The sequence below is a fragment of the Sciurus carolinensis genome, chromosome 8, assembly GCF_902686445.1.
Source record: "Sciurus carolinensis chromosome 8, mSciCar1.2, whole genome shotgun sequence".
Classification (NCBI taxonomy): Eukaryota; Metazoa; Chordata; class Mammalia; order Rodentia; family Sciuridae; genus Sciurus; species Sciurus carolinensis.
In genome coordinates this window covers 48,023,356-48,038,238 of record NC_062220.1, presented here as the reverse complement: position 1 = coordinate 48,038,238, position 14,883 = coordinate 48,023,356, and the positions used below count along the sequence as shown (strand labels likewise).

Below are 14,883 nucleotides of genomic sequence, written 5' to 3'. Positions count from 1 at the left end.
AGTCTAAAGTTGATTGTATAAGTCTAATTTACACAGAAAAATAAAATGAAGATTTACTTTTGTGGATATTACCATAACTGGAATGATTCATTTGCCACTGAAGTACACCGTTATGTTGCTAGTGACCATAAACCTGGGAAGTCCAGAGTTAGTATTTTTAAAAAAATCCATGGTACAATAAAAGCAAGTTATAACAAGGTCCTTCAATATGGTTGCAGTGTGAACCTAGGTGATAAATATTCTCAGTCACAGAATGCCATATTATGGTGACATTTGCCTGTGAATTGAGAGATACTATGTAGATAGGTAAATTGATACATAAAAATATACACATATATGTCCTCAGTTGAATCTTAAACTGTTACATCATTACTGCATGAGGTTGTTAAAAGGGGGCAGAGATATGAGAATACAATCTTTACACCTGACATTGTTATTCCACTGCAAAGCAGAGACTTTTCCTTTGACTGATACATATAAACAACATCTATTTTTACCTATGGATTTATCACAGATAAGGCAAAAAAAATAAAAAATAAAAAAGGAAATGAATCCCAAAGGTTGGATATCATACTTAAAAGCAACAAATTTTGGAATCATAATCCCAGAACATTAGAACCAATTAAGTTTTTAGAGATTATCTCATCCCATCCCATCCCATCATTTTACAAATGGAAAAATCAGAAACAAAAGAATTTTAATTTGATGAAAAGTGGTAGAACAAGTGTGCGCTGTGGTGTTTAACACAGTATCTCTGAAAGTGACATCTTCTAATTTCTGCTTTACAGGGGGAACGTGGTCCCCCAGGTGAGAGTGGAGCTGTTGGTCCTGCTGGTCCCATTGGAAGCCGAGGTCCTTCTGGACCCCCAGGGCCTGATGGAAACAAGGTAAAACTTTGGGTTTTATAGTTCGCTGACATTGTACCCAACAATAAATAGACCTTTTATAAGAAAAGGATAATTTTTTCATATTTTTATTTATTTCCAATTCTACAATGATTTCCATCTCAGTAAATAGTAATCCTATTCCAGGGGACCTAAACCATTCCAAAAGAAAACTGAGGCAGGGAGACTCAGTGTTCTGTAAACAGTAATGAATTAGTGTGGGTTTCACCTCTTTTCTCATTACATTGCTTATGCTTTTGTTTGAATTAAGAACCATCCTATATATTTGGACTTTTTTTTTTTTTTTTTTTTTTAGAAAACATACTTTACCCTGTCAATATCCCAATGCATGGATCAAAATTTCTAAAAGTTAAATTTTAACAATGAGAGTTTATAATAATGAACATTAACTAGATGCTATATTCACCCCCCCTCCAAAAAAAAATCTGAAAGCTTTTGTTTTACAATAGAATCCGCAGCTTAGATTTTAAAGTAGATGGAATTATACTAGTTTGGAAAACAGATTACTTGAAACAGTAAGAAGGCAGCAATTCATATTAACTTCTGATTCTTACCTTCAAGGCAGAAAATGTGAAGAGTAGTTGCAGAAGGTTATTTTAGTATGTGGAAGGATATTATAGGGGAAAAATGAAAACAAGGTAAGAGGGAGAAAAGAAATGAGAAAGGAAATAGAGTTGTGTTAGGTGATCCTTTCATAGGGACCTATTCATCTCAGAAGCTAGTCAACAGTTTTAAGTACATGAAATTGTGGAGGTTTATACAAAATGGAATCTATAGTCTCCTCTTTTAAGAAAACTAAAACACAAACATCTCCCCAGTTGATAAGGTCTCTTTCCATGTTTCCTGCCTGAGTTAAGAGACTTATCCTTGAAAAAGGTTTATGGGTAAACATTTTTCACTCTCTGCTTCCCATTGTCCCATCCTCTCCTCCTCCGTGCCAGTCTTCCTTAAGAGGATTGGAAGCAGGTTATAGAAGAATCACAGCCACCCACTCCCACTACTCTCTTCTCTTTAGTCATTGTGTCATTAATAGCATCTCCCTGTTATATTCTCCCTCCTTTCAATGGCCCTCCTTTGTGTCTCTAAGCAAGCGAGAAGGCTATCTATTAAATGTTTAAATTGGAATTCTTCAAGAGTTTATTTCTTCATTTTCTTCTTTTGCCACTGAAATAATTGATTCCACATGTGTTTGATTCAAGGGTGAACCTGGTGTGGTTGGTGCTCCCGGCACTGCTGGTGCATCTGGTCCTGGTGGACTCCCAGGAGAGAGGGGTGCTGCTGGCATACCTGGAGGCAAGGGAGAAAAGGTACCTTCTCAGTGTTGGCCCTTAATACATACTGTTGATGAACTCTGGCAAAGAGGCTGCACAAGGATGCCCAATTTTTTACAATTCTTGGCAGGTGGTCTGGTAGCATTTTGATATCTATCTATGTACATTTCCCTCTGCCACCTAGCACCTACGCATTTCTAAACTCACTAATCTGGCAAAATTCCTTGCTACCATGGAATTTCACACAAACAGATGGTGTTGAGTAATACATGAGGCTCATTTTAATGCCACTAACAATAATGCCTCATCCTGCCCTAATTAATGGGAAGAAGCTCTATTGAACAGCTGTCAACCGTGCTGCTGCATTAGTTATGCCATAAGAGTGATCAGGCCCCGCAGCCCATTGTGATGTTGTCTTATGATTCTGTCCACATGAATTTGTACCTTGCTTGATTATGCATCAGAAGGGTATATGGAAATTAGGGGGAAAATGTTTGACAATAATCTGGAATGGATTTTGAATTATTATTATTTTTAAAATTTCTTTCCTCGTTCAACATCCTATAGAATGGTAGGGAATTCAGAAATACTAAATATGTTAAATAATTTAAGGAATTATAGAATCTCCTGTAAAATCACTTCAGGTTAATTTTAATTCAAAAATGTGGTCAGAAAAAAAAAAAGTTGTTCTTGCTTTATGCTTTCAGGGTGAACCTGGCCTCAGAGGTGAAATTGGTAACCCTGGCAGAGATGGTGCTCGTGTAAGTAGAATTTTGTTTGAATTGAGAAAGTTTCCAAAATAGCAAGTTTAGTAAAATAGTATTGCATTCCTTCCTGGACCCACCACTAATATATCAGTTTTCATGTTCCAAAAGAAAAAAATCAACGAGACATACTCCTTTGGAAATCACATCTGGAATTTTCTAACTTCCCTAGTATTAAATATAACAACTACAAACTACAGATGAAAACCTCTGGGTTTAATAGAACATTAAATGAATGTTTGAAGTGATAATAGGGCTTTAAAAAAATAACAATAATTCTCTTACATTTTAAAAGCCAGAACCCTTAACAAGGTCCTACAGTTATTCATATGTCTGTCCTGAGACTTTAAGAGTAGCCACAAAGTTCAGCTGTTAATGCCATAGAGAGGCCAAAGAAAATACATGAAAGCATAATTACCCTACCTAGGGTATCAACATTATGGCACTTCCAAACCACAGTCAGCCTTGGTTCTTCCTTTCACTGCTCCCTCAGAGCTAACTCCCCATAGCCCATTCCTTAAAAGTCTTTCCTTCGAACCATAGAGTTCTGACATTTCCAAACAAGGCTACTCATTTGCTGCTCTCCAAGGAATTTTACAAGAGCAGGGTTCAGATCTCTCAAACTCTTAGCTTGTCCTTGATTTACACATTTTCATTGCCTTAATTACTGGAATTCTCTTCTCCTGAAAGTGGCTTCTTGTACTCCTGATAATTAAAACTGAATTGTATCCGAGACTTCTTGATGTCCATCCAGAGTGTGCAGTAACAGTGCTCAGTCTCTGCATAGGCAGAGCAGTAGGGTAACAAGACTCATTTTTGAAGGTATAGAGAGTTATTAATTAATAAAATGTTTCCTTTTGCTACTAGGGTGCTCCTGGTGCTGTAGGTGCCCCTGGTCCTGCTGGAGCTACAGGTGACCGGGTGAGCTTGCATTTTCACTAAGTGTAACTCTCTGAGCTGATAGCACTATCTAAAATTTCTTGCCTGCCCTAGACCCAAAGAGCCCCAGCAATTCATTTTTATAGCTTGGTATAAAGCCCACTTATTTAAAAACCTAGCTGTTGTGATAGGGCAGCAGGAAACAAATGCTGTGTGTTTAAAGTTCTCTTTCCCTTCCTATTGATGTGCCAGCTATCTGATCTATACTTTAATCCCTATCATTTGTTTTACAGACTTTCCCTGTTGCCCATTAACAATATCCTAATGCACTAAGCCTTCCCAAAGCCTTCAATTGTAAAAAATCAATAAAATACATAGTGTGCCCATTTCACATTGAGCAGTCCACTTAAAATAGACCTTATTTATTGTATTGCAAAGATTGCAGCAAATAGATCAGCTCTGTGTCCATCTAAAAATTAAAATGTCCTCCTCCTGGTATTGTGGGTTCTGATTTATAGTGTTTTTGCAAGAGAACAACCAATACCATTTCAACCCTTAAAATGAATACAGCATTAAATAAAGTAGGAATCCACTTCATTTTGCTCTGTGAGATGTACATTAGTTATCTCTTCCAAGAAAACTGCAAACTGTTGTCAGACAACAGCCCACTATCTACTGCTGTCCTCTGTTTCTCCTGCCTCTTGGAGCACCTGCATTAGGCACATTAGCAAATTCATCTTTTGTTCCATTACAGGGTGAAGCTGGTGCTGCTGGTCCTGCTGGCCCAGCTGGTCCACGGGGTAGCCCTGTAAGTAGAAATCTGAGTCATTTGGACTCTCAAACCTCACAACATTTAAACAGTCATGAATTTAGGATTGCTAAGACATTTTTAAATCCCTTCTTCCAACTAGGGTGAACGTGGTGAGGTTGGTCCCGCTGGTCCCAATGGATTTGCTGGTCCTGCTGTGAGTATCGCATAAAGAGGGTTGATCTGAAACCATGCCAGGTTGGGGAGTAGAGTGAATCAGAATGCCAGTGCTATAACTGATCCTTTCCAACAGGGTGCTGCTGGTCAACCTGGTGCTAAAGGAGAGAGAGGAACCAGAGGACCTAAGGGTGAAAATGGTGTTGTTGGTCCTGCTGGCCCCGTTGGAGCTGCTGGCCCATCTGTAAGTTGAATTTTCTGGTGGCCAACACACACTGTGTAGTTATTACCCATGGGAGTTGTAATTTAGCATGCATCAATCAAGTACCTACTGTATACTAGGAAATATACCAGAAAGAAGATGATATTTTTTTTAAAAAGTTAACCTTTGCACACTAATTAACATGAAAGTTTTGCTGGTAATGTCTTATTTAATTCTTCAGTAATCCAGAGGGTGGTAATATTTAAGTAAGAACATGTATTTCATATGACACATAATTATTTTTCACTTATGAATTTTCTTCTAATGGGAATGGGAATGATCCTTTTGGAAAAAGAGTAACGTGTGGGTTCTTTTGGAAAAAAGAATCATTTTTTTTGTCGTTTGACCCCATCTTTCTGTTTGCATTTAGGGTCCAAATGGTCCCCCTGGTCCTGCTGGAGGTCGTGGTGATGGAGGACCCCCTGTAAGTATTTACAAGGGACTCTGATCACTTCTTTCTTCAGATTCTATTAGGGATAACTTGAAAGTTTTGAAATCTTTAGTAAATTTAAACTCTTACTAGAGGATTCTTGAGATTCAAGTTCATTCTAATCGGAGCAATTCTGATATTGAAGTTAAGGTCAGTCACCCAGGATATTAATCCCAGCTGAGACTCAATGCAGTCTGTTGCTACATCTCACTTGAGGTCATTCCCAAGGTCGACCCCTAGTGGTTGAACTGTGAAGTGGATAAAATATTTATCCTTTTTTGATGTCCCCCTTTTTCCACCTGACCTAGTCCTTCGCCTTTCTAGTGTTACCAGTTTGACTTTCTAGAGGCCCAGAGTTCCCCACGAATGAATTCTACCTGATGTCTCTCATCAGGCAGTGCCTATTGCCCTAGGTCATTTGTTCTTTCTACACACATTCTCTATAAACAACATTACTCCTTCAGTTATTTTGTGCCCCTTCCATTAGTCAGGTAGTTAAGATAGCCACCAATGTATACAATTAATGTGTAATAGTGACGTAGTGTCTTATATTCTTGCTCTTACAACCATGAGTTAAGATGTTAGTATTTCAAAAAGAACAGTCAAAACCTTAATGCAAAATATGGGCACAGCAACTAGTGGCATGTCGATGAGGAAGAGATGAGGAGGAGGCTCTTCAGAGTACTAGTTAAACAATACCTATAGGAAACTGCCTACTACCTACTCTTTGGTCCATCCCTAATCCCATCAGGATTTGCCAGAGAAGAAATTCCTCTTATCCAAATATTTGGAGTTGGTTTGACTGTGGAATTTTAATGTGCTTTTTTCTTAGGGTATGACTGGTTTCCCTGGTGCTGCTGGACGAACTGGTCCCCCTGGACCCTCTGTAAGTGAATCACTCTGGCCTCTGATGGGAAACTAGTGAGCAACTTGAAACTAGTGAGCAACTCCCTATAAAAACTTATCGCTAATATTTGCTATTACTTTCCTGATATAAAATCAGTTTTTCTCAACCATTGAGGCAAAAATCATCCCAAATTATATTTTATAATATCAGTTTAAGAGGCTTTTAGTCATGCAAACACCAGTCTTGTTTTGAGGGCATGATATCTGTTAAAAATAAAGAAACAGTACAGTTTTAGTCACATATCAGATATTTCTCTATCTATTTACCCTTTTTGGCTAACATTCTGCCTCCGTTGTTAAGGTATAATTGTTCCTAAATTTAAAGGTGGTTTGGCCTCTAATTTAATTCTGGTTCAGACTCTCCTGTCAGGACTCAAGAGAATTTAATTAATTACCAAGGATTAAGTCTTCCGGTTAAGGTTCTGGGGAAGCAGGGGAATCAAAGATGTTGATTTCTTGAAATCCTTTTACAGGTTCATAACAGAAAAATCTTCATTCCCTATAGACATTTAATTAAACCTAGTTGAGAGCATATGTGGTTCCTAAATTATGAACAAAATACCAGTATTGGCTTTCTTCTAAAAGATATGGACAGAATCTTCCAAAACTCAAAGTCCCACTCACTTACAATTAACTCTCATAAATTTACATGGTCCTGATTCCAATATGCCTGGGTACTAGTGGCATGACATTACTTTCCTCACAGAAAAACTATGTAATAGTTGACCCTGCCTCGTTATTTGCTATGTTATAGCCTCAGGAGATGTATAGAAGGAGTTGCTTCTTTCTACGAGATTGTTGAAAAGTCTAAAGCTTTCCAAAGAATAGCCAGGGTAGTATTTGCTCCATCTCACTATTTGCATCTTAGTATGTAAAACTTCTGTGGTTCTCTTCCAGGTCCATCATACTTAGCAGAAAGTAAATGACCTTGTACATTTGCCCACAGGGTATCACTGGCCCTCCTGGTCCCCCTGGGGCTGCTGGTAAAGAAGGACTTCGAGGTCCCCGTGGTGACCAAGGTCCTGTTGGCCGAACTGGAGAAACAGGTGCATCTGGCCCCCCTGGCTTCACTGGAGAAAAGGGTCCCTCTGGAGAGCCTGGTACTGCTGTAAGTGACTTCAAACTCCTTTTTCTTATTACCTTTTGTTGAGCTAAAATAAAGTCCCTACTCGAATTCTCAAGTGGCATATATTTGTTGATGAGTATTGCAGGCTCTCAAGTAGAGCTCAGTTGAGCCAGGAAATCTGTCCAGCACACATTAAGGTGCTGTGGCTTCAGCAGATGCTCAGAAAGTACATAATAGGAATGGCAGTAAATGAGGGAAGTCACTGTTTATCACAGTGGCCCTTAAAGTCGTCTGTTAAGGCCACCTAAGTTTAGAAGATTCCATTGCCGAGGCCATCTACTATACATTCATCAATATCAGTAAGCTACTGATTTCTCAAACATGAACCATCCAGTATGATTGCTGCTTTGAAAGTGCTTTATCATATATGTGTTTTAAATTTCAGTTAAGTTTCTGGGCACAGTGGCACACACCTATAACCCCAGCAGCTTGGGAGGCTGAGACAGGAGGATCATGAGTTGAAAGCCAACTTCAGCAACAGTGAGGCACTAAACAACTCTGTGAGACCCTGTCTCTAAATAAAATGCAAAAATGGACTGGGGATGTGGCTCAATGGTTGAGCGCCCCTGAGTTAAATCCCTGGTACCCAAAAAAATAAAACATTTTTTTCAGTAAAGTTTCTTAAAAAAAAAAAAAGCACCTTTATTAAACCTTAGAGGCCAAAGTCAAAATTTGTTCCCTGCATAGAGTCTGTGAGAACTCTATTACACCACCCCCAAATGACTTCATTAATTTCAACCACATAGTGTTAAATGTTGTACCATGGTCACAAGGAGGAATCATGTACAGAAAATATATGCATGCCAAGATATAAACTTATTGTCATCACTAGAGAAAAGATATCCAAGGATATGTCCCACTATTAGGACATAAACCTTTCTCTAAACTCATTTTCATAATCCTCAAACTAATCTGTATTATCAACTAGGGTCTTACCAGTAATACTTGGTATTTTTCCTCTTGTTTAGGGACCTCCTGGCACCCCAGGTCCTCAGGGTCTTCTTGGTGCTCCTGGTATTCTGGGTCTCCCTGGCTCTAGGGGCGAACGTGGTCTGCCAGGTATTGCTGGTGCTTTGGTGAGTGTTTGACACCATTCTGATTCTCATTAACATAATAAAAGATTTTAAAAGCTGCCACTTCAAATGTGACAGATTGATCACTGAATAACTCCACTTAAGATTTTTATTCATGGCATTTTCTTTATACAGATCACATGTCACTTATCTAAGAAGCTTTAATACCACCTTACTTAGACATACACTATAAAGACACAGCTTAACATTTTTTTTTATGCAGAATGATTTTTGTTCTTTCTACACACTTAAGAACGATATAAGCTCTAATTGCATTTACTCCTCTGCAATATGAAATGCTGGCATCATTTATCCTGCAGGAAGAATGAAATTCTGGAAATTCTGAATCATTCCATTTAACCTTATATGTGACAGCAACCAGGAATCATCTCATCTCCATAAACTCTATCAACTATCTGAATTTATTCCATTTGGCATATTGGGTGCAATTAGATTCCCTTTATACAGAGCAAAATTCCATAACTATACAACACTGACCCTCTGAGTGTATAGAAGGCAGGCAAGAACGACAGTAATGATACCTCCTGACATTTCGCGATCCATTCAGTTTGCCTTCCCTCTTCAAACTAGAATCTCCTGACGGTTGTTTTTGGAGAGTGAGGTTACCATTTCATCCAATGAAAGAAATGTTGCTTTATCTTCTTTAGGGTGAACCGGGTCCTCTGGGCATTGCAGGCCCTCCTGGGGCCCGTGGTCCCCCTGGTGCTGTGGGCAGTCCCGGAGTCAATGGTGCTCCTGGTGAAGCTGGTCGTGATGTGAGTCCAACACTTGGTTTGTAAAATAATACTAAGCAGGATTTCATTGTGTGTAACTTCATATGCTGAGTTAAGATTCTCTTGTTCCAAGTTTCTAAAATAGATGGTCTGTTTCTCTATAACGTCTACGTGTAATGACCTCTCATATGAACAGTTACTTTGGCTGGGGAATGGTTCTTTAACTATCACACTTTACAGTTGGGTCCAAATATTAAAATTGCCTCCAAGAAAACCTGGCTTGGCAAGCCCTATCCTTTTAACAGTCTGAACGGGGTTATCTTGAAGCTGTCAGGAGATGAAGGGGCTGGTGGGCCACAGAACCTTATCAGGAGCATTCAATTTGCATGGTGTCTTCACAGGGCAACCCTGGAAGTGATGGTCCTCCAGGTCGTGATGGTCAACCTGGACACAAGGTTAGTACGTGTTTTTATTTATTTATTTATTTTAATTTAAAAGTGACAAAAATACAGACTGATGTTAAACTCCATTTTGCCTTTGTTAGGGAGAGCGCGGTTACCCTGGCAATATTGGTCCTGCTGGTGCTGCAGGTGCCCCTGGTCCTCATGGCGCCGTGGGTCCCACTGGCAAACATGGAAACCGTGGTGAACCTGTAAGTCTAAATACCATTCCCTCAATGCTGTCATCCTCAGGACTCCTCTTGTCTTCTCCTCACTTGGAGAGAGCTGGGACATGGGGAGAAGAATCTTGGGATTAGCTGATGAGTTGTTTCTCTTTTCCAATTCACAGGGTCCTGCTGGTTCTGTTGGTCCTGTGGGTGCTGTCGGTCCAAGAGGTCCTAGTGTATGTACACAGTGAAGATTTTATACAAATCAACACTTGGGGAGAATCAATCCGAACTATTTAGAAATTAGATATTATACATAGGCTAGACCTCATATTCCTTTAAAAATTTACTCTATACTAAGAATTGATGCAGATAGCTTGATCTATCTGAAGTCTTTTCTGCTTGTTTGTATTACATAATCATAGGCATCCAGCCCTTTTACAGACAGCTCAACTAAAGCAGATTACCGGAAAAATTGAGAACCCATCTAGACCTTTGCATGTCTCAAGTTACCTTCATAAACAGGTTACACAGTATTTGTGGAAAAGTGAGCATCAATTTTAAAAAGCTTAAAGTCCTTTCTGTTTTTCTTTCCTTACAGGGCCCACAAGGCATTCGAGGTGACAAGGGAGAGCCTGGTGATAAAGGGCACAGAGGTCTTCCTGGCTTGAAGGGACACAATGGATTACAGGGTCTTCCAGGTCTCGCTGTAAGTAAAACATGGCCATTCCACGTGTACACTGACCTCAAAAGCCTTGAGCTCAGAAGGACCCCTCCACCTTTCCACTGCTATTGTTCTAAAACATACTGCCTCGTGTGCATTTCCCACTCTGGCTAATTCCATCTCTGTCAGTGATGATGCTGTTTCATCCCAAGATGAAAAGGTGAGGGTTAAGGGAGATAGAAAAATACATATATTAAAATCTCCTGGCAACAATGTCCTTCAACCCCACTTAAAATAAATATAATTAGAGGAATGACTAATATTGCACTGTTGAAATAGCTTGTGGAAAAAAAATAATTGAATCTAATAGACATAATGGGAGAAAAGAGCCCCACTTTACATTTTCAATTTTCTCAGTCCAGAGTCCATTGAAACTAAAGTTTTCCATTCGATTTAGTGGGGGAGAAATTCATCTATTGACACGTGTTCTGAAAGCGTGAATTTTTTTTTCTGTTCTCTCTTTCAAGGGTCAACATGGTGATCAAGGTTCTCCTGGCCCCGTTGGTCCTGCTGGCCCCAGGGTAGGTGCATCTGAGAGATAGGTCATCTCTGAAATAGATGCCAACAAAGGTAGTGAGGCCGTGCCTGCCTGGTGGGGATTTGCTCACTCACACGCACTTGGTTTCCTTCTTCTTTAGGGTCCTGCTGGTCCTTCTGGCCCTGTTGGCAAAGATGGTCGCTCTGGACATCCTGGTACTGTTGGACCTGCTGGCGTTCGAGGATCTCAGGGTAGCCAAGGACCTGCTGTAAGTATGATTTGGTGAAATGATAAACAACATCACTGATTGAAGGCAAAAATCTCTTCAGACTAAACCAAGGCAATTTTGACAATACATTAAAGTAGCTCTACTTCAATATGTTTTCTAAGGTATCTGAAAATGGTCTATATGCAATGAGCTTTGTAAGCCCATTCCTGCAAGTGTGCCAGGGAACAAGTTATTTATTTACTTTAGATTCATTCCTTGTTGCTTTTGTATGACGCTCAACTGCTGGCGTGGATATCTCTCTTACCGTAACTGCATTCAAAGCTTTTCCTTTCTCATTTCTACCTTCACAGGGCCCTCCTGGTCCCCCTGGTCCTCCTGGGCCTCCTGGTGTAAGTGGCGGTGGTTACGACTTTGGTTATGATGGAGACTTCTACAGGGCTGACCAGCCTCGCTCACCACCTTCTCTCAGACCCAAGGATTATGAAGTTGATGCCACCCTGAAGTCCCTCAACAACCAGATTGAGACCCTTCTTACTCCTGAAGGCTCTAGGAAGAACCCGGCTCGCACATGCCGTGACTTGAGACTCAGTCACCCAGAGTGGAGCAGTGGTAGGTCAAAAGGTCCCAGCCACACTGACTCTTCTAACAGGTTGAGCTCATCAAACTCAGTTTCCACTGATGTCTAGAAGGAAAATGTTCTGGGGTAAAACTCACAGTGTTTGAAATTTTAACCAATTTCTGAAGCATCTTGTTCTTCTCCATACCAGTGAGCATCCTCAGGCTTCTCTTAACATAGATTTTGGATCTTACTGTGGTAGTAAATACCTTGATGTGATTTTGCATGGAGGAGATATGAGAAGGAACTGTCTAATCTTAAACACAGCCACCTCTCTCTTCCTGTTGAATGTTGAGTAGACAATATCACAGTACCATAAAAAATGTTACTTATGGGAATCAGTGTCTTTGACTATTATTATTAGAATCTATGTGCTGCTCAGTGAGAAGGTAAATTATCTGGATCTTGTTTTCTGAAAAGGTTACTACTGGATTGACCCCAACCAAGGATGCACTATGGATGCTATCAAAGTATACTGTGATTTCTCTACTGGCGAAACCTGCATCCGGGCCCAACCTGAAAACATTCCAGCCAAGAACTGGTACAGGAGCTCCAAGGCCAAGAAGCACATCTGGTTAGGAGAAACTATCAATGGTGGTAGCCAGGTAAGGTGCCCTACAAACACTCCTCATTCTATAAAATGTTATTTTCTTAAGATTGTGTTTTAGTTGTCTGTTTAAATGTCTTACCAGTTCTGTCCTAGATTGCACAGAAATGGGTTGATTGGATCAACCATATAATTCCCAGTTTTTGTAAAAATTTGACTTAGCTGATGATCACTGGAGAAGCAGAACTATCGCTTTAGTGTGAAGGTGTGCTGACCAGAAAATGGCCATACATATATATTTTTAGAACAAAAGTAGTTTTCCTGAATTTTCAGTCAAACCTTTTCACCAGCTTTATTGAACACCTTCTAGAACTCCATAAATTAGAGAATTATAGGAAAAAATGACTTATGAATCTCTCTATTTCATTGCTCTTATTCCAAAAAGCTGTGCGCACATTAACACTTAACTGACAAAGGTACCATTATTAAATAATCTTGCCTTAGTCTGGTAGATCTTATGTCTATTCTTATGCTTCAAAGACAAGTGAATTGAGTTTCCTTAAAAAGTACTTTCTTCCTAAGACTTGGATATTAGTCCACTGCTCCTCCTTTTATCAGACTTTTTTAAATTTTACTTTTAATATCTGAGTCCTCCACTTAACTGGGATTCCCATCTTCTTCTCTGCAGTTTGAATACAATGTAGAAGGAGTAACCTCCAAGGAAATGGCCACTCAACTTGCCTTCATGCGCCTGCTGGCCAATCATGCCTCTCAGAACATCACCTACCACTGCAAGAACAGCATTGCATACATGGATGGGGAGACTGGCAACCTGGATAAGGCTGTCCTTCTGCAGGGCTCCAATGATGTTGAATTTGTTGCCGATGGCAACAGCAGATTCACTTACACTGTTCTTGTAGATGGCTGCTCTGTAAGTAATAATAAAATGTAGGAATAGCATTTGTTTGGGGATGTGGGGTTGGGGGAGTTCTAGCTTAGCTCATCAGATGAACAGATGAATGACAAACCTAACTTATGCACTCTTTTTTCATAAAGATATTTATTTAAATTCAGATGGGTAAAGCCAGAGAATTCTTCTCTGATACTGCCTTCAAAAGTACTCTGAAGTACTGGAATAACTACTATGTCCATGAATTAGTTGTTTTTCCTTCAACTTGAGTCTTACATGTATGCCAAGAACATAAATTTTTTGAGATTTACAGAGCCTATAATTTATAGTTACATTGCATTTTAAAATTTATAGTTATATTCTATTTTATTTTACTTCTTAGTATGGTCTATATTTAATTTTTTTCTTTAGATAATTTTTCTTTATAAAGGAGAAAATATGTAATGTATTCCCTACAATATGCTATAATTAGAATAATTATGGCAATACTGCATTCCTACCCAACTTCTCTTCCCAAATACACACACACACACACACACATGCACACATCGCAATTCTGAAAATGATATTGTAGAAATAAGCTGCTTGTACTGTACTTAAATGCATCAAAACTTAGGCTGGGCAGGATATGTCCCTAAAGAAATGCTTGACACTATATTCTCAGAGACAAGTTTGTTTATCTGGGACACAAATCTTCAGAATGATACAGACAAGTCAAAAAGTGGTTCTTATAAAAATCTCAAGTTAAGATGTTATCCAATGCAGAAATAATTTTGCTTTACATATCTTATTCCTTCTCTTTTTTTAAACAGAAAAAGACAAATGAGTGGGGTAAGACTATCATTGAATACAAAACAAACAAGCCATCTCGCCTACCCTTCCTTGATATTGCACCTTTGGACATCGGTGGCGCTGACCAAGAATTCGGTTTGGACATTGGCCCAGTCTGTTTCAAATAAATGAACTCAACCTAAATTAAAAACCAAAAATAGAAATCTGAGAGAAAAAAAAAAAACTTTCCCTTTGCCATTTCTTCTTCTTCTTTTTTTAACTGAAAGCTGAATCCTTCCATTTCTTCTGCACAACTACTTGCTTAAATTGTGGGCAAAAGAGAAGAAGGATTGATCAGAGCATTGTGCAATAAGATTTAATTAACTCCCACTCCCTCTTCCCCTCCCCAAAAGATCTGGAGTTTTTTTCAACACTCTTACACCTATTGTGGAAAATGTCAACCTTTGTAAGAAAACCAAAATAAAAATTGAAAAATAAAAATCATGAACATTTGCACCACTTGTGGCTTCTGAATATCTTCCACAGAGGGAAGTTTAAAACCCGAACTTCCAAAGGTTTAAACTACCTCAAAACACTTTCCTGTGTGATCCACCTCATCAGGTGCTGACCTAGACAGACATGAACTGAGGTACTTTTTTGTTCATAATACAAAGGTGCTAACTAATAGTATTCAGATACTTGAAGAATGTTGATGGTGCTAGAAGA

General features: G+C 39.2%; 1 protein-coding gene across 1 annotated transcript in view; it reads left to right on the top strand.

Annotated features, from left to right (window-relative positions):
* Col1a2 (collagen type I alpha 2 chain) overlaps nt 1–14,676 on the top strand; it is a 35,429-nt gene extending 20,753 nt beyond the window's left edge. Inside the window, exons 31-52 of the mRNA XM_047561591.1 lie at nt 789–887; nt 2,105–2,212; nt 2,884–2,937; nt 3,808–3,861; nt 4,574–4,627; nt 4,731–4,784; nt 4,881–4,988; nt 5,377–5,430; nt 6,269–6,322; nt 7,289–7,450; nt 8,437–8,544; nt 9,210–9,317; nt 9,677–9,730; nt 9,820–9,927; nt 10,065–10,118; nt 10,484–10,591; nt 11,074–11,127; nt 11,245–11,352; nt 11,664–11,922; nt 12,350–12,534; nt 13,165–13,407; nt 14,199–14,676. Of these exons, the coding sequence (XP_047417547.1) occupies nt 789–887; nt 2,105–2,212; nt 2,884–2,937; nt 3,808–3,861; nt 4,574–4,627; nt 4,731–4,784; nt 4,881–4,988; nt 5,377–5,430; nt 6,269–6,322; nt 7,289–7,450; nt 8,437–8,544; nt 9,210–9,317; nt 9,677–9,730; nt 9,820–9,927; nt 10,065–10,118; nt 10,484–10,591; nt 11,074–11,127; nt 11,245–11,352; nt 11,664–11,922; nt 12,350–12,534; nt 13,165–13,407; nt 14,199–14,345 (2,337 nt within the window). The 3' untranslated portion in view covers nt 14,346–14,676. The remainder of the gene's footprint in view (nt 1–788; nt 888–2,104; nt 2,213–2,883; nt 2,938–3,807; nt 3,862–4,573; nt 4,628–4,730; nt 4,785–4,880; nt 4,989–5,376; nt 5,431–6,268; nt 6,323–7,288; nt 7,451–8,436; nt 8,545–9,209; nt 9,318–9,676; nt 9,731–9,819; nt 9,928–10,064; nt 10,119–10,483; nt 10,592–11,073; nt 11,128–11,244; nt 11,353–11,663; nt 11,923–12,349; nt 12,535–13,164; nt 13,408–14,198) is intronic.
* Nucleotides 14,677–14,883: the final 207 nt, after the last annotated feature.